Source organism: Ambystoma mexicanum, chromosome 4p (assembly GCF_040938575.1).
Source record: "Ambystoma mexicanum isolate Mex_15411 chromosome 4p, UKY_AmexF1_1, whole genome shotgun sequence".
NCBI classification, from domain to species: domain Eukaryota; kingdom Metazoa; phylum Chordata; class Amphibia; order Caudata; family Ambystomatidae; genus Ambystoma; species Ambystoma mexicanum.
The window spans coordinates 1,256,308,130-1,256,327,656 of NC_090927.1; the positions used below are offsets into that span (position 1 = coordinate 1,256,308,130).

The 19,527-nt window shown below is 47.8% G+C and overlaps 1 protein-coding gene across 2 annotated transcripts in view; it reads left to right on the forward strand.

The window, feature by feature from the left end:
• NUP133 (nucleoporin 133) overlaps window positions 1-19,527 on the forward strand; it is a 1,444,728-nt gene that overhangs the window by 68,991 nt on the left and 1,356,210 nt on the right. For both annotated transcript variants that reach the window (XM_069606929.1, XM_069606930.1), the window contains one exon: window positions 7,212-7,315. In XM_069606929.1, the coding sequence (XP_069463030.1) occupies window positions 7,212-7,315 (104 nt within the window). The remainder of the gene's footprint in view (window positions 1-7,211; window positions 7,316-19,527) is intronic.

Sequence of the window (19,527 nt, forward strand, 5' to 3'; positions counted from 1 at the left end):
TTCTACACGGGTTAGTATACAAACGGAGGCATCTTTCTTATGCCATAGTCATTCATTCTTCAAAGGATATTCTAGAAGTTCACTTAATTCCTGAACGTCTTTCAGCAGAGCAAAAAAAAGCTCTGAGAACAGGGCACATTCACAGTATTATTTCTGCCAACATCTTTTTTCACATGGATAGTATATTCTAGTACATCACATTTCTTTGTGTTCCTGCAAATGTTAAGGGACCTGGCCCTTAGTCTATCCTGTGACCCTATCTCTTCACTGCTTTTCCTCGTTTCTGAGGAGTAGGAGTGTCTGAAACCCTCAAGACTTTGATTTTAACTGGATGTTTGAAAGTATTGTGTCGCCGCACTGAGTTAGTGAACAGGGTGGGGTCTCTTTCGGGATTTAATAATACAATGGTTGTGGAGGGTCCCTTATGAGATTAAATATTCTGGTCAAGGGGCCCGTTAAAATAGGCTGAAATGTTTTATAATAATCATTCCCGAACTTGTCGGGACCCTGAGATTTATTTCCCGCCAACATGCTTATTGCCCTACCTGTCTCTTCCTCAGTAAAGGGAGCCTCTAATGACCTCCTATCTTCCTCTGTCAATTTCGGCATGTTAAGGCCATCCAGGAATTTCTTGTAGACACTCGAACAGATGAAGTTAGGATTGCCACAATGCGGACGGTTTGTGGTCAGTCCAATGGTTCTATGGCCCGAAAGGACCTAAATAAGTTACCACTACGTTGCTGGAATATTGCGGGAGCAAGAGACAAACTAGATGATCCCATTATAAAATCAGCACTCGCTGAGTAGATCACCATGCTCTTGCAAGAAACGTGGGAAAGGGAGGACGTAGTTCTTGATGGCTACATGGTTTTTCAGGTGAAAGCTTACAAAGGGAAACGTGGCTGTCAATATGTTTGCCTAGCGTTTTTTTTTTTCAAATGCTCGATTGCATTCTAGTTTATTTATAATGCGCCTGTACAGCAAATAGTGTTTCAAGGCACAAGAAGACTGATGCGTGGAGGGGTTAACAGATGACGACAAACAGAAACCGGTCCTTCTAGGCCTTGTGACATACGGATTGTGCAAGTGCAGAACAGGAAGTGCAAGGGAGTGGGGAGGATAGGCGGTGTAACGCTCACCTGGTTCCCACGGAGGCGCGGCGTTGAAGGCACAGAACTCTGAAGATTGACAGGAAGGGCCCCTCTATTCTGGCTTCCCTGGCTCGTTGGATACCCTCCTGTGCGTGAAAAGGGAGTATTACCAACTGTGGAACAATGCCCAAGCCTCCTACTCCCTTCCAACCCTCCACGATACCTCCTCCACGATTCCCCGTGAAGCCTCACCTTAGGGTTTGGAAGGATGAGCTCTCCATCCTGCTTCTGATGCAGGGGCGCGTTGAAACCCAGTTACTTCACTGGATTGAGGATTGATGGGAGTTCAGGTAAGCTTGACTGTTCAGGTAAGGCGCTGTAAAAGTTCTGTTCAAAAGTTGAAGCTTAATAATAATGTTCGTTGTCTAATTGCAGCAAGCGCTAATGCTTATGTCTTTTTCCCCTTAGGGGCCGGGGTTCGGAGTGCCGGAGATATGGCGCTGACCAGAAGTGAAACAGTTCTGGATGAGCGCTCAGGTAATGTCTTTGCATTCGCTCATTCAATGTCTGTCTTTTTTCCCCATAGGGGCCGGGGTCCGGAGAGGCCAGGAAGCGGCAGGACCCGAAATGCAGTGGGAATAATCCAACAGGTAAGACTTAAAAGGAAACTGAGCTTTCCTTATTCCTTTTCTCCCTCTCACCTTTGTTCTTGTCTTTTTTCCTCTAGGCGCCGGGGCGTAGCTGAATCCGGAAGATCGCTGCTGAAGATGGAAGCACCTTGCCAAGGTGAGTAAAATGCAGCGCGGCAGTGATCGAAACGAAATGCCTTTAAAATGATGTCTTCCTTTTCAGGGCCTTTTCGGGATGCAGATTTAGCAGGTAAGGGCTTTTCTTCTCCTATTCTCTTCCTTTCTCCCCTTGCAGGTGTCCCAGGGTGCTGGCAGGCGTGGCTGAAGTCAGGATGCAGGAGCTGACACGGTGAGCGTCCAGCTGCTAGGTGCAGAACAACGCGAAGCATGTGTGGCTGTTCGGGTGGGGTTTAAATAGCCTTGGAAGAAGTTCCTGGTATGTATCCTTCCACCAATCAGGTATGTATCCTTCCCCGACCACACCCGAGTGGTGAAGTAGTCCTACAGGTAAAGTAGTCCCATTCAGGCCTCAAGAGGGCCTGGATGAAGCAGCAAGGTCTGCATCAGGTAAGTGTGCACCCAAGCACTTAAACACATATCCTCTTCTATGAGCCTGGCGCCTAAGGCGCCAGGACTGAGTCCAAAGGGCCCCGACTTGGGCCCGCTGAGACTTTCCTGGGGAAAATGATGTCTGCCTCTGGGGTTGCTGGGCCCGGCCTGGCGCCTTAGAGGTAGGCATCATGACAGGCGGTGGAACGCCATACAGAGTGGGGGGGGGGGAGGAGGAGGAGGAGGAGGAGGAGGAGGAGGAGGAGGAGGAGGAGGAGGACAGGGGTGGCAAGTTCTATGACAGGGCTGGAAGGGCAAGTGCAGGTTGTGTGGGAGGGGAGAGTCAGGGGAGAACGAAGTGCTGGGGTAGACGGAGCGGGGGAGGGTCTGGTGCCCTGTATGATCAGTCAGTCACAATCCGGCAGAGGGGGGACATTAGCAGGGGAGGGAGAGAGAGAGAGAGAAGGAGGAGGAGAAATGGAGGGCCTTGAGAAGCTTCTGGAACTTGGAGGTCCTGCTCAAGTCTGAGAGTGGCAGGGAGGCCATTACAAAGGGAGGCTCCTGTGGAAGAGAGAGTCGTCCCCCCCCCCCCCCCCCCCCCCCCCACACACACACACTCTCTGCTTGGAAAAGCATCTGATCTGCAGACAGTTGGAGCTAGAAGACCAAAGGGCTCTAGCAGGGAGATATTATGGGAGAGAGATCTGGATGTAGTGGGGTCTCAGCACCCAGAAAGCTTTGTGGATGATGCATAGGGTCTTGAACCTGATCCTCACAGCAACTGGGAGCCATTGGAGAGATGTTAGGGCTGGAGAGATGTGGTCCCTGTGCTTGAGGCCAAGGATAAGTCTTGCAGTCCTATTCTGGATTAGTTGAAGGAGGGCGAAGGGAGAAATTGGGAAGAAGCTGTTGCATAGTCCACCCTGGAGCGGACCAGACTTCTGGAGACAGAGTTTCTGGGGGAAGGTGAGGAAAGGGAGAATGCCTCCGAGGAGGTGCAGCTGAAAGTGGGCCTTCTTGGGAAGGCATGTGATGTGATGTGATGTGATGTGAGGAGAGAGAGGAGTCGAAGATGACACCAAGGTTTTATGTCTCACAGGAGGGTTAGGGGGCCGTGAAGGGCAGCCAGAGAGTAGGGGGGAGCTGGGGTCCCAATGAGAAGGATCTCAGCCTTACTGGCATTAAGGCAGAGATTGTTAGCAGTGCACCATGCCTGGATAGCAGACACAACACAATGTTCCCACAGTGCACATCCAAGGTAATAGTAATGTAATCGTCTAATCGAAGTGTCCAAAATAAGGATTTTGTGGAACTTTTAAGGTGCAGGGGAAAAAGAATAGTCCTGGCACATGGACCAAAAATACCTAAGCAACAGAAAAAAGTTCTCTAAGGTAAGAGAACTCCTGCCCCCTGCACTCTATCGCACCCTTATCAGAGAAACAAACAGTTATGAATGTCTTTATATCTCAAGTATGAAACTTATGCAAGTAATACATATCAAACCAATTTTGTGTGTGTATTCCAATCTTCAAGTAATCATAAATCTATAAAATGATTAATTAAATACATTAATTATTTTAAATAAGGAATAATAGTTGTGCAATATTGCGCAATGGTTCGGATCATATGCTATTTACTGGGACATTAGTGGGGATTATGGGCCTCATTACGAATGTGTTGGTAAGAAACAGCAATTACTGGCATGCCGGTAGTAGCGTGTCCGTGTTGCACAGCACCTGTAATGAACGGGAGATCATGTGTCTGCATGCACGCGTGTACCGGCATGCCGGTAACGGCAGCACCGCCATACCTGTTAGGTCCATACCGCCCCCGATAGCGGCTTCATTGAATGCGCAGAGACCTCCACTGGCATCGTAGGATCCCCTATGAACGGCACCGTTCACACTGGCATTGCTAATACCGGTACCGGCATTTCCGCCACCAGAAGTAACGTCATCTCGCCGGAATGGGAAATGCGCCAGCGGCCATCTTTGAAAACACAATCCATTGCCATCCACTGCACACAGGACCTGTTCCAGGGAACACACTACCCTGCCCCCCAGATCATGTCTAAGGCTACCAGAAAAGGCTCCCCTCGCCTGCGAAAACCCAGGTTCAGTGATGAACTGAACATGCTCGCAGATACACTTGTCGAGCATTCTGACGTAGTGTTTTGCGCTGACCTGTGCCGTGCAGCGCAAATCGGGAAAAAAAACATATGGGAGGAGGTGGCCAGGAAGGTGTCTGCCGTGGGGACGACCCCATGCAGCGTGAAGGATTGTAGGAAGAGACGGGATGACCTGCGGCTGCGAGTGAGAAGCATCCTGTCTGCCAACCGCAGCCAGGGGAAGACCACAGGTTCTGGACCTGCCTCACCCATGAATTTGGCAAGGTGGGAGGAGACGTGCAGCTCCATCATGGCTATGGAGGCATTTGAAGGGGTTGGCCATGCGGAGACAGGAGTCCCATCATGGCTTCAGCCCCGTGATGAGCATATCGCCACCGCCTGTGCAACCATCTGGGAGCACAGCCATACGATGCATCGAGGGACGGCTGAGGCCGAATGGAGGCCAGACAGCAAGCCATGCATGACATGTTTAAAGAGCACCTGGCCGAAGGGGAGGCCACACGCAAGGCAAACGGGGAGAACACGCAGGCAATAATAAGGGCAATGAACTGTGTGGCGAGGCGGGTACACGAGGGCATCTCAGCCTTGACACAGACTGTCGAGCATATGGCTGGCTACATGGCGCAACAACGTCCTGCCCCGGCTCAGCCACAACCACCCTCGACGACCACTACACCTGCAAGTTCGACGCAGATGAGCCCTGTCCGCAGGTCCCTGCGTAGTCTGCACCGGCCGGAACCACATACCCCTCCGTCCAAGAGGGGCCAACAATAGCCAGGGACACAGTGACGTGCAATGTGGCAGTCCTGTTGGACACAATTGGGCTGTTGCGGGGTCGGCGGGGAGTAGACTGTGGAGTAATGCGGGTGGAGGGTTAATCCATGTACATAGTACCATTTTATTAATACACCTGTTGTGAGCAAAAAAAATTACATGACTGGACATTGCTTCTTGTGTGCAGCTGGAATAGAGGAGGAGGGTCTGCCCGAGTCGTAAGTGGAGCACGCCCTATGGTTCGGGGTGTTTGTGGTGCTGTATTCCACGTTGTGTCTACGTCCCAATGCCGGTGGTTTGAACGGGGAAGTCTGGTGCCGTGCAGAAGTCTCTGCAAGTAGTTGTCTGCAAAAGTCTCCTCAGCACCCGGGCCACTGCGTAGCTCCTTACAGGCCTTAGGGCGCGGGGGAGAATGCTTCCTACCCTTCTGCACCTCGTTGATGGAAGGCCCAGCTTCAGTGTTCGCAGGGCGCTCTGAACCTCGGCTAGATGACCCCTAGATGTTGGGGCGGGCATCAGAGGTTTAACACACAGGGTCCGCGTACAATGTCAGCACGGGACCAGTGCTCCGTGTAGATGCGCGTCTCCTCCGCCGCGCAATATTTGTTGTGGGCAGACGCCTGCAGCAGCACGGGCCGAGGAGAGAGGAGTCGGAGCGGGGGTTCCCAAGAGTTGGTGGAACTTACCGGTTCCTTCTCGATGCCCCGCAGGGGTGCCGCATCGGGGTTGTGCTCACTCGTGTATTATCTTTTTTTCAACAGCGCCACGGAGGCAGCGATATTATCTCCCCTAGTTCGTACTGGGTTCACGCCTGCCACTTCATATAGGGATCTCTTCGGGTGATGCAGTTCTCTTCCCCCGGCCTCCACGGTCTTTGGCTAGGCCCACCTCCGCGCACGCAGTCAATGTTTTACTTTCGTTTTCAGGGCACACTGTCGTGCCGAGCTGCCATAGGGATGTGCCACTTCTGCTATGGGTTTCTCTGCGATTCCGCAACCGATTTTTCTCTGGGTTTCTTCTTATCAGGAGGGGGGGCATATTCATAGAACAGTGCCAATCAGTTTTTCCAGGGGGGGGGAGGATCTATAAGTGGGGGCTTAATCCACTTATGGGACCACTGATTGCAGAGCTCACATGGAGGCTAAAGACATCTGTGCGCCCCCTAGTGGCCAGTTATGGATATATATATAATTTTCTTCTTTTTTTAAAAAAAATAAAATGTTCTTTACCGCCATACCTCCTCACCCTCTACTGCCCACCTCCCACAGCTCTTCACTACATCAAGGTAAATGGAGAACCACAATCTACAGCTCATCACATGATTATGTCTAGAGGTTTGGTGTACTAATGATGTATCAAGTGAGATGTAAGATTGTTATTGTCCACATTGAGGGAGGTCTGAACTGGAAAACGTCCAGGAAGATTGATTTGGTGGGTGGCGGTATATAAATACATATTTTACGATGGAGTGGGCATCCAGAAGGATACCGAGGCAGTTGTGCTGAAGAAGTTGAAAATGATGGTTTTGGATTTGTAGGCGTTTTCTGGATAAGAATACCTGTCTCGGATGGATTGCGCCTTGTGTTTGACTTGGTTAGGAAATAGGTTCAAGAGCTGCAATTTTGCCATCAATATGCTAAGTCCAAAGGAGCTCTAGTCTTTAGAACTTCCTTTTGAGTATTTCAAGATAGCCATGAGTTGATGCATGAGTTAACATCCAAGTTTCACCTCCAGCATAACATTAAACTGCCTTGTAGAGAAGGGACTAAAGAAAATAACTAGAAGTATACATTTTGTTTAACATGCACTGTTTTTAGGGAGTGTGTGCATCAAGAGACTGTGAATTATTGTCTAGGTGATGAACTACCCTGTCGTTGTACTAAATAACTGTTTTTTATTGTTCCACCATCTCTTGCTTGCTTATTCTGTTTCAAATAATCTATAGTCGTGTGGATCGATGACTATTTTAGGTTTATTTAGAAGGCATTTCTGTTTCATGTGTGTATGTATAGTTATCCCATCATGTTTATTCTTTTCTAGCTGATGAAACATTGACTGTGAAGGTGGATGAAAGTGGATGGGCTTGGCTTGTTTGTAAGGAGCGTCTAATTATTTGGAAGATTGGCCATTCCTCGTTTGCTAAGGTAGGTGACTTTCACTTTGTGGGCCCAGTTTATATATGCATGTCACCTTTCATCAATTTTACTGTCAATGTTTAGTTATTTATTTTGTTTATGTATTTTTTTCAATTTCAACCTGCATGTCACAGATTTAGTAGGATCTTTATTTTTTTGCAACTCCTCTCAAATATTTCTGAAGTTATTCCATATTTTATGAATTTGCCTCTCATGAAACAGTGAGGCTATGGAAGTTTTAATTATTTATTTGATTATGCCCTATTCTAATTGCCTACCTTGTCCTTCCAAACGACTTTTAACCAGGAGAAATCGCTATGTGAAGTCTAAACTATTGGGTCATTTGAACAAGAGAAAAGGAGTCACAAAATCAGAGAAGAAGAATCAACCCGTTAATGTCTAATTTCCATCAATAGAAAATGTAATCATGGAAGAGTTTCCTAACTTTTAAGAATCTCCAGGTGCTCCAGGTTTCGGAGGACATTGGCTAGTATATGTAGAAAAAAAGTGGCATTGGCTAAGTTTCACGCCTCACATAAGAGAAATGGTATAATGATTTATCTGTCACCAACAAGCATTATAAGACTACACCTTCTCACAGTGATCCAATTAAGATTTTGAAATGAGCGTATTTTGCTCCCTCTTTTCTCAAAGTTGGAGCAATTATTTTACAAGGAGTAAAAAAGTGATTCCCATTCCAAAGGGGGAGTATTTTATAAGGAAACACAAATGTTTTAATTGTAGAACAGAACTGTTTAGTAATATTGCTTTGCACCTAGTTCCTCCTGCACGTTTAAAAAACAAAAAGAATAAGTTCCCTCGTAGGGTCATTCCGTAATAGTTTCTTCCCGTCACACTACGTGTACTAGTGGTCCAAACATACACATGGTGGGTGAGTGAAAAAAAGGGGGCAGTGGGGAAGACAGGTTCCTGTTTGCAATTTTGTTACTGGTAGTATTTTTGTCCTACATTCTTTTTTAAGAATACTTACCAATTATTAGGGAGTGAAAGGTGGCTGGTAATTATCTTTAGGCCTGCCTTCTTGCAATTTATTTTGAAAAGTTGTCTCATTATCATGACCTAAGCGCTATTCTAATGTGGCGGAGGACCTAAATTCCCCGACTCTATGTATGGAGTCCCTGCTTGAAGTGGAATCTGCTCCTATAAACCTTTCGAAAGTTGCTTCTATTTTTTTAAGGTGCCATCCTTTAGGTTGAGTAACACCTATGATACTGAACACATTGAATTTTATAGTGAAGAATTTACTTTGTATCTTAATACATCATAGTGTGTCTTTTGCTATCACAGGTGGATACTCTGAGGGTGATGGTTTATGACTGAAGAGCAAATGTCTACCTGTCCCTATTGCTACGAGGGATTTTCTCTGTCTAAAAACTAAAGGGGCTCGACAATTATCCAAATTAAAATAGTCCGCCATCTGAAACCTCATCTCCATCTGGCTCCATCACTTTTAGGAAAACTCGTACAAATTAGCCAGAGTAGTGGCCCTTCCACTCTGGCTTCTTCTGGCCAAAACTACTTAGGTTGATCTCAAATATCTTCCCTCAATCCAACGTGGGTTGTTCAGTTTATCAACGTAAGCTTTTCAGTCCTCTCTTCCGGTTCCTTATAACAAGGTTTTACATCTTTACACAAATCCAGTGGTTCCAGTGCCTTAAAAGGAGAAATGATTCTCTTAGTACGATTCCACCAACTTGGACATTGTTCATCAAATTATTCTTGATTTAGGATTGAGTAATTGAACCCTCCATGTTCCCTGTTGTGCAAATGTTGAAAAATATTCCTTATTTTACTACGGCTCCCCAAAGCTTTCTGACCCTCTGATTGGCTCAACTCAGTAGGGTCTCTCTTGCCTGAGCAATCCTGTTTCTCTGGCTCCAGAAACCCCTTTGCTTCTCCAACTTCTTGTCCCGCTCTCCTCAGTTAAGCCCCTTTTCTTCCTGAGTTGCTTAACTCTGCAACATAGTCTGTTCTTCTACTCGATTTACTATATCGAAAGCACTGAGACTGGGGATTTGGTTTCCCTTGTTGCGGCCTAGTCTGTCGCCTAACTGCCCTCAGACCCACCACGCCTGCTGTGTGGTTGTGCCACCAGGTGAGACTGCTTATCCACCAGGTGAGACTGCTTATCTTTCATCGCTCTCTGGTTCAGCGTTGTCACCCTTCAGAAGGCCAGTCTTCTGGCATCCTTCTCTCGTTCTGTTCGCTCTCCATGCTACCGCTGGCTCTGCGGTGAAGCGTGGTTCCGACCCTCCAGGACGTTCTCACGTTAGAGGCTCCCCTTTCTAAAAAAAAAAAAAAAGTTTTAGTGCTTTTATTCTGCACACACAACAATAGCATACTCTTGTAGTATGTCACATCGCATATTATTATAACAAAGCATAACGCATCCCCTTCAACCAAAACTATCTAACACTTCCCTCCCGCAACCTTACCCCCCCCCCCCCCCCCACCCTGCCTGGATTACTAGCCCTTATGTTAAATTGGTGCAGACTGCTATGGAACAGTTTCCCCAACCATGGTTACTGGGGTGTATCCACCCAATTGGATTCCACGTCCCTCGATGCAAATACGATCTGTATCAGGACGTTCCAAGCTAAGATATCTTCACTGGTGTCCGCCGACTCATTTGCGTCGCCCGCCTCCAAGCAGCTGTTTCTGCTAGAGCCCACTTTTTTAGGTCCCGCCACCAGTCATCTATGCCAGGGCCCCTTGGGGATTTTCACGCCATGGCAATTCTGCGTTTGGCCAGTATGTATGCTAGGTCTTTCTTTATATGTATGCGTTGTGGGGATTTGGGGCGTGGGAAGCGTCCTAACAGACAAACTGCTGCGGACAGCACGTTCATCCGTAGCCCTCCTCTATTCATTCCAATTTACATTGCTCCCCAATATTCCTGTATGTTGGGGCATGCCCAAAACATGTGCAGCATACCCGCGTCCGTTGCATTGCATCAGGGGCAGTGTTGTGTAGCTGCGCCTGGGAATTTTCAGATTATCAGTGGGGGTCATATATGCTCTGTGCGTTACAAAATGTTGAATCAATTGCAGCCTTGCATTCTTGGATACTTTATTGTGGTATTGCAGTATCTCAGGCCAGTGTGTGGGTCTAGGAATGGGGCACCCAGTTCCTCCTCCCATTTATGTTTGGTCACCAGTTTGGTGGCGGGCCCCTCCCATGTTAGCAATAATTTGTATATTCTAGAGATTGCATGCCCCCCCCTTCCGAAATGTCATACTGAATATCAATCAAGTGTTTTTCTAGCACTTTGCCGTAAGTGGGCCATGTACGTATGATCTCTTCCCTGATGGTGCAGTATAACAAGTATTGGCCTTGATGTAAACCAGTGTTTCCTTGTGCTACCAACTCCTGGAAAGACACAAGGGAGGTGTTGAGTAATTCTCCAATTGTGGCTACCTTGTACCCTTCCCAAAACATGCATATTCCTAGATATACCTCTGAGCCCACTGGAACCACCGACATTGTCATTATGCCTACCCCCGGGCATCAGGACCAAGGCCCTCCGCTCTGGGAGCAGGCATCCAGACATTTGTTTAAAGCTCAGCAGCCCCGGCTAGGGGCTGTCTGGGTTCAGTCCTGGGGCCTTAGGCGCCAGGCTCATAGACTTTACTTGCCTGATGCAGACCATGCTGCAAAAGAGTCCAAGCCTACATGAGGCCTGGATGGGACTATTTTGTTACAGGGACTATTTTTTACTCGGGCGTGGCTCTAGGGAACTTCTTACCTGGAACTACTTTGGAGGCTATTTAAACCACACCCGAACAGCAGCACATGCTTTGCGTTATTCTGCATCCAGCAGCGTGACGCTCACCGTGCCTGCAGCCAGCATCCAGTCTTCTGCCATGCCCGCGTGCCTGCAGCCTGCAGCCTGCATCCAGTCTTCTGCCACGCCCGCCTCGAATCCGGAGCTCCTAGAATAAAGAAGAAGAAAAGGACAAGGTTATAAAACAAACTTATTTCAAATTCCTCACCTAATTCCGGAACTATTCATCTCCGGACCTGGAAAGTACATCAGTCCTGTACGCGTCGCTTCGCCAGCTCCAGCACGGCGCCATACTCGCCAGTTCTCACAGCATCTTTCGATCCGGCACTGTCCATCATTTCTTCACCGTAATCCGGCACCTAAGGGACACAAGAAAAAACAAGGTGAGCCAAGGGAATCAACAAATACAACCTCTTACCACCATAGACTTACCTGATTTACCACCGGTGGTATTATTCCATAACTCTCCACATTTTCATATGCCGCATCTGTAAAGAGGGAGAAAAACAACACGTTACCGCATGCAATAGTTACCGGACAGCGTTGGGTAACACAGACTCTTACCTGAACGCCAGCAGCAGCTACGAGACCTTCTTCTCACGAACTCAGTTGCAACTTAAGGAAGGAAGGGGACAAGAGTGAACATCGGGCACATTGAACTCTTTGAACTTGATACTTACCAATCCCGCTAGGGACTTCAGAGTCAATATTACCGGAACTCTCCCAACGCCTTCAAACCAGTGAAGTAACTGGTATCTACGCGCCTCTGCAAGACACGCAGGATGGAGAGCTCCTCTTTTACGAACATAAGGTGAGGTTACTAAGGGGATATCAGAGGTGATTAGTGGGGGAGAGCGAGAACAGTTGGGAGGCCATCACTAAAACCCACAGGTGGTTAATCCCTGTCTCCACTGCAGGAAAATACTTCTTCGGGTCCAGCAGACAAGACTAGGCGGGCCAGTCCAGACAGTCATCTCTGCACTACGCATCACATTGAAGGAGACCGTAGCTGTCCAGGTCCGATCGACACCTCTGTGGGGTCCAGGTGAACGTAGCACACTAATGGGATCTGTACTGAAAATGGCTCCCCAAGTCCTAACAATGTGTGCGCTCTGTCCCATGCTTGATACCCAGTAACACCAAGTGTGAGCGTTGGCGGTCTCGGGCCGTTTGTTCCATACTAATTGCTTTAAAAAGAAGGCAGGTTGCAGTAACTTAGTGTCAGCAGTAGGCTCGTCCGCTAGCCAATCCACTATGAATTGTAATTGCCCTGCCACATAGTATAATTCAAAGTCTGGGATTCTAATGCCCACTTGGTCGTAAGGCTGACGCAAGAAAGCTAGTACGATCCTGCTCTTGCTTTACCTCCACAAGAACCCCTACAGAGGGTATTGAGAGTTGTGAAAAAAGCTTTGGGGATGTAATACGGGACATTCACAAAATAATGTAAAAACCAGGGTACGACCACCATCTTAAACAATGCCGCCCTACCGATCAAGGAAAGGGGACATTTGTTCCAAAATCTCATTGAATTCTTAACCCCCTATAGCGCTTTCGCCTTGTTGTGGGCATGTTCCAGCACCGGATTGCGATAGATATGCTCCCCTAAATAGCTGAACATGTCCACGCTCCACTGTAGTGCCAGGACCGCTAGTTCATCAAGTGTCATTTTAGAGAGGCCTGCTATTGGGAACAAAGACGATTTTGCCACGCTGGATGTAATGCCCGAAAGCTTCGCGAAGAGTGCTAAAGCTTCTAGTAAGAATTCTAAGTTGTCCTCCGGATTGTGAATCTGTAACAAAGTATTGTCAGCATACATTGAAATGGGGTGCTGTGCGCCATCAATGGCTATACCTACTGTGATACATTCCGTTCTCAGGTATTCTGCAATCTGTTCAATTGCTAGAATGTAAAGGAGGACAGCGGGCAACCCTGCCTGGTGCCTTTCTCCAGCTACCAAGCTTCAGAAGTGTATTTGCCTGTTCTAACTGTTGCCATCGGTTTGGTCTATATCAATTTTACCCCCCTGATGAACCTGTGGCCAAAACCAAACCCATCTAGCGTAGAGCCAATTCCACCTAACCCAATCAAATGCTTTCATTTCATCCAGCGTGGCAAGTGCACAAGGGGACTCCCAATCCGCAGTTGTATCGACAATATGATGCAATCGTCTTAGATTAGAGGACATTCTCCTATCTGGCATGTAACGCGTGTTGTCCGGGTGCACAAGCTTGTGAATTACCTTCTTTATCCATTAGCCAACAGTGCCGTCAATATCTTGCTGTCCTGGTTGAGCATGGAAAGAGGTCTATACGAGCCACACTTCATTAGCGATTTATTGGGTTTTAGGAGGGGTATAATTATGAAGGATACCAGATTCAAATGTTTCCGTAAACACTTCCAGGAGGTGTGGTGCTAATTCCTTATATAACTGACTAGGTAGACCGTCGGAGCCTGGGGTTATGCCTGTGGTCAAAGACCGTATTATACCCAGTAGCTCCTCTACCATAATAGCAGTGTCCAAACCTGCATGCTGTTGCGCGTCAAGCCGGTGGAGGCCAATCCCGCCCAACACTTCCTTTTATATTTGTTTGCTCGGGTTCAGACTCCTCCCGGTATAAAGCTTGCTAGAATACCCGAAAGTCAGCATTATTCCCTTCTTGCGTGTGACACGTTTGCCATGTTGTGTGCGTATTGAATGGATGGGCACCCTTTTCTCTTCTTGTTTGAATAGCCAGGCCAACAACCTGCCTGGTTTGTCCCCTTCAATTTATTTAGAGTAATTATACATGCCCAGTCTCTCCCAATGCCCCAGGTATTTCTGCCACAGCGCCACTACCTCTGCCTCGCTATCCCCTTCACCTACTTGGGACTGTCAGCTTTTGCATCGCCTCCTCCGTTGAGATCAGTTCCCTGTTAATCGTAGCCTAGATGCCACCTGATTTTAGCAATTGCGACGCCCCTAGCAACTACCTTGAGGGCCTTCCTTAGGGTTCCGGCGCTGGGAACACTACAAACGTTCTGTGCGAAGTAGTCAGCAATATGCCCTAATATGATCCCGAAAGGGGGCATCGCCCAGGAATTCACCCCTCAGTCTCCAAGTAGGTATTGGAAGTCTGGGAGGTGCGTACTGCCATTGCAGCAAGAGCGGGCGTGATCCAATAGAACCCTTTCTTCATACTCGGCAAAACTAAATTCATGGGATATTTCCTTGCCTACAAATAAGTAATCCAATCTAGTGTGGACCGCATGTGGTACAGAATAGTGTGAGTAGTACCTGGAGTCAGAGTGGAGCGTCCTCCAGGCATCTACCAGGTCAAACGATGTCAGAAGTGTCCGTAGGGATCTAGCGGGGTGGGGGGGGTGGGACAGGCTTCTGCAATTTGGTATCTGATATGTCCAACAGTGGATTCATGACACAATTAAAATCGCCCTCCCATTGCGCCTCCAAGATGATGTTGCTACTCCTGTAGGGGCCAAGCATCGATATAGAGTTTGAAAGAATGCCGCTGTATTGTGGTTAGGTGCGTATGTGTTAATGAGACAAATGTCAGTATTTTCCAGGAGCCTCTACACGAGCACCATCCTGCCCTCGTCATCGGTCTTAATTTAGGTCACCTTGAAGGGCACTGCGGGCACTATCCAAATTAAAAAAAACCTTGGCATACACCAATAATGAGTATCCAATAACTTGCCCATTCCATTTCCTTGACAGCCGCGCCTGTCTCTGCTGTTAAGTGGGTCTCTTGCAACAGAGCAATATCTATCTTACACTATTGCAACTCATTGGTGGGCAGGAGATTGAGGCGGGTCCTCCAGAATTTGTCTCGAAAGAATCTACTGGGGAACTTTGGCAAGTAACCTGGAAGCAAGTTTAATTTTCTGCATTTTGCTGGTAGATGGTTTGATAACTTAAAGCGATAGCTAGAGTTAAGGATCCAATCATTTACACCGAATTTCTTTTTTACTCTTGTAGTAATTAGCTTCATATCTGCTTCCGTGCAGTTTATAGCCCCTAGTTTAGATCTGTTTTTAGTTACCTAGTTGTTCAGTGATTTATTTGCTCCGCCTGATCTCAAAGATTTCCGAGCGGGCGGGTAGACAGATTTTTCTGAACCGGGCCAGACTATTCCAGTCTGCCAGTGCTTGGAGGAAGAGGAGGCCCAATTCTCTGTGTATAGTCGCTATTGGAGTTAAATTAGGGAGACCCAACACTCCTCTACAAAAAAAGAGCCTTGACCATGTTTTCAATGGTATTTCAGACATAGCCTTGGTACCGTAGGTCAATGAAGGAACTACTTTTGCCTTATAGTAGTTCAAGGCCGTTACGATGGAGAAACAACTGCATTTCTTATCCATGACCCTTGTCTGACTGGCTACGGTCTTGGTTTTCTCAGAGAGAAAGTCCTGTATCGGAGTTTTCACTGCGTTGTTATTCAGCATAACTCCTAGGTGTTTAAATTGCTTTGCTTGTTCGATCTGTGAGTGATCCAAAAATCATTGCAGTTTCTCATTTCGTTTTTTAGATTTTTCAAAGCACATCATTTCTGGGTTATTCTCGTTGATGTATTTATCGAGACTGTGCAGCTGTCATTGTAGGCCCAATGGTTTATTAGGACCAGATCAGCAGCATACAGGGGGCGAGTAAGACAAACTGTATATAGTTGGTGGAAAAGATCTGTTCATGGGCTCGAAGTGCTAGATATCAGCCAGAAAGAAGTTAAACAGTGCTGGGCCGAGAGGGCATCCTTGTTTGACGCCTCTTGCTATGATAATTTCTGATGACAACAAACCAGAGCGATTGAGGCACACTTTGAGGCACACTCTCATAGCGGTGTTTGAACGGAGAGCTTTTAGAGGTTCTAAGATTGTCACTGCACAATTCCGATCTGACAGTTTTTCCCACAAGGTTTGTCGATTGAACTGGTCGAAAGCCTGGACCGAGTCCTATTATGGCCACAAAGATCATTGGCCTGCCCCCCTGCACCATCCGCTTCAAAGTGCTCAAAAGGAGAATGTTTGCAGGGTCTGCCTCTTGCTCCCGTTTTTAATACTGGGGTATGGAATAGGCAAAAGGCCTGTAGGTGGATGGGTTCTATAGACCATGTTTCCTGAAACATAACCTGGACATTGTTACAGAATCATGCCATAATGGGTCATATCATTTTTGCTACGTACACCAGCGATGTTCCATACTAAAATGTTGATATCCATCTTTGTAGCCAGAGATGTTCCAGGAATACCGGAACCCCAACTTTTTGGTGCTCCCACATTAATATTCTTGCATCCTGGCATTTCATCTATTTTAATAATAATAGGCTCTTGGGCACAAGGTAAAGACCACCCCTGGTGCACACCAGTTTTAACCAAATCTGATTGTCTGGGCGGCCTTGAGGAGGTTGACTGACAATCTTGCCGGTTTCTCAGTGTTACGTTGGCCGGACTGCTACAATCTGGAGCTTGAACTGGTGAAGTGTACATGTGGGGTGCTAGACTGAACTAGGCTAGGCGTTTCGGACGCCCGAAGAGTCCCAGCCGTCTGACTGCTGTGACGAAATAACAGGATGGTGTCCCTTCTCCCAGAGGGAGCCCTTGTCATGTGGGCAGGGCGCTGCGGCCACATTCCAGCAGTTCCCCTGCGGTTGGTGTACTGTTGCTGGATCACATGGGGAGGAATACCCCCTGTGGGATGAGCGACGACCGGCAAGGAGAGAGACTGTATAACCGTGAAAATATCCCAGCTGCTTCAACCTCTTCCCCTCCCAAGAGATCTGCAATACCCCATCAACCTATGTATCTGTGTAAGGTATTGATATTTTATTTCTATCGCGCTCGTACACAAGTGTTTCAGAGCGCGACAAGGCAAGGGAGGGGAACAAGGGAGAACAAAACAATGATCTTACTAGTCCCAGTGACATTGAGAACGCGCAAGTGCATAGGAGAGGGGGAGGGGAAAAGTGCATGGAAGGGAGGAGAGGTGGGAAGTGCAAAGCAGAGGAGAAACAGATAAATAATAAAGGCAACAAACCGTGGTAGTGCAGACCCTTTCACCCCATTACATAGGACTGGGACGGGGAAGAATATGAGGGGGGGGCACTTGAATTCTCTGCACATTGGGCTGAAGGAGAGCTTGACTGAGCATATGGAGAATTATGTCAATACTAGGACCAGGAAGATTTTCAGAGTTATGAAGATCAACCCACAGGACATAGGTGAACGGTTCAGACTGTTATAGATAGTCGATTTCACTAGGACAATAAAAATAAATAAGCAAAGAATGACTGCATAAGCAGGACTTGCAAATTCTTACAAATCCTGCAGGGCTAGTAACTTAGTTTGCATACTCGACCTACGAGAAATGTACTTTCCCCAAGGTGACTGCTGACAAAATATTTACCAGTGCTTTTTGTAAAATGGTGAGTTTCGACATAAGCACACTTCATATTTGCTGTCAAGCATGCACAGTGAAACCTGTATTTGCCATTTACTGCAAACAGTGTGTTTGCCGTAATTGAAAAATAAGTTTCTAACATCCCCATACTCGCTAGCAAGGTCGAGTATCATGCAAACGGTACTCTCCCTTCATAAAAACTACTCCCCAATGCTAGTGGGCTATTAGATTATGCAAGCCCCGATATGGGAGATGGTCCTGCCTGAGCGACCACAGGTGCCGGCACAGTGCAGCTGGGAGACCTGCGAGAGCTCCAAGACGTGAGGTGGAACCCCGAAATCGCTCCCGAGAAGGAAAACAAAGTCAGAAGGCGGTCCTGCTAGCAGGGTGGTCTTGCGGCTCCGCCACGGACCTCCCGAAGAGCAGCAGAGCACTACATATCTGCGATTGATATGCGTAGCAACCGATGGAGTGAAAGCCCGCACGAAGCACAAACAGGTGCATGAGTGGGCAGAAAGACTCCTGGGACCTAAAGGGGTGGTGGCAGAGGGGCAAGGAATACCCCAAGAACTGGATCCCACATACAGAGACATTACAAAATAGTCACATATGGTCATACTTGGCAGTCGAGTGTACCGAGTTTGCCAGAAAGAAGATTTGCAGAAAGCAGGCAAGTCTGGGACTGACACCCGCAAGCCAGTTATCATAAGTATGTGTTTCGCTGTCAAACTGAATCGAACTGTGATTCAAGCTCATTCAACCAAGTCAAACCAACGGGAACCTCTGGTATGCTTTTGACACTTCCAAACCATTGTTCTGCACGTCTGACCAGATTGATGTCACTATGCACCAGCTGAGTACATCCTTGCCCTGGTTTGAACTTGAATCTTATCATTGCATCCAGACCTTTCGAACCGTTTCTTCGAACCCCCAGCATCTTTGTTGCCGATGTTAGACCGCCGATGTTAGAACGCCGATCAGACCCCGAGGTATTCTCTGAAAAATACAGCCTTCGACCGCTGCACTGGAGTAGCTGAACTTGAACTGGGCATCCAGTCACCAGCCTCATCACTGTCGAACTAACCTTGGTGGCCCGCACGATCAGCCCTTCGAACCCATCAGCATCTTTGGTACCAATCTTCATCGCCAGTCAAACGGACCATGGTGCACTTATTAAACCGTGACCCTCAACACTGCATCGGACTGCTCGTCTAGAGCTGCTCATCCAGTCACCAACCTCTTAGCTTTGAAATCGAACCTGGTGGGCCTCAAGATCAGCCTAACGATCAGTACTTCTTCAAACCGCAACTAACTTCAGCTTGAAACCTGCTCCCTGTCTGGCGACCGCAATCGGGCCTGATTCAAACTGCATGACTAGTATCGACACCTTACTCTTGCGTCACGTCCCTTTCATCCATACTGTGTGGGCGTCCCTTCCAAGGGACAGGAGACGGAACCTTTTTCACCAGTAAAAACCTTCTTCGCCTTTAAATGTAGAGGTGGGCGGAGGTGCAGCCCTGGGAGCATGCGCTGCCCTGACTCTGCCCTCTGGCGCCACACCCCAGTCCCCTTTTCCGCATTGACGGGAATGGGCCGATTTCACCAGCGCTCCTGGGTTTGGCTTTGGCCATGTAATTCCACGCACGGGTACTTCTTCTTTGTCTTTTATTGTCTTTTTTTTAATCATTCAGGGACTCGGTCCTCAGGTGTCAAGCTCCTCGCCGGCGCATGTTGACTTCCACAGGGTTCAGCAGGTGTCCATCCTTTGACAGGCTCTTCCCAACTTCAGACCCCCACACCCTCTGCCTACGTTGCATTGGTCCAGACCATGGTTAGCAAGCTGGTACAGCGTGCAACGCCCTGTCATCGAGGTCGCTGAAGAACAGTCTAGCCAGGTGGAGGGAGCTCTTCTAGAAGTCTCCTCCAGAGGACCTCAAGAACTTCGTGAAACATTGATCCAGGCCCAAGGTAGGGCCTCTATTTTCCATTGCATCCCGCAAGGGAGACTCCTTACAAAGGGTTTGC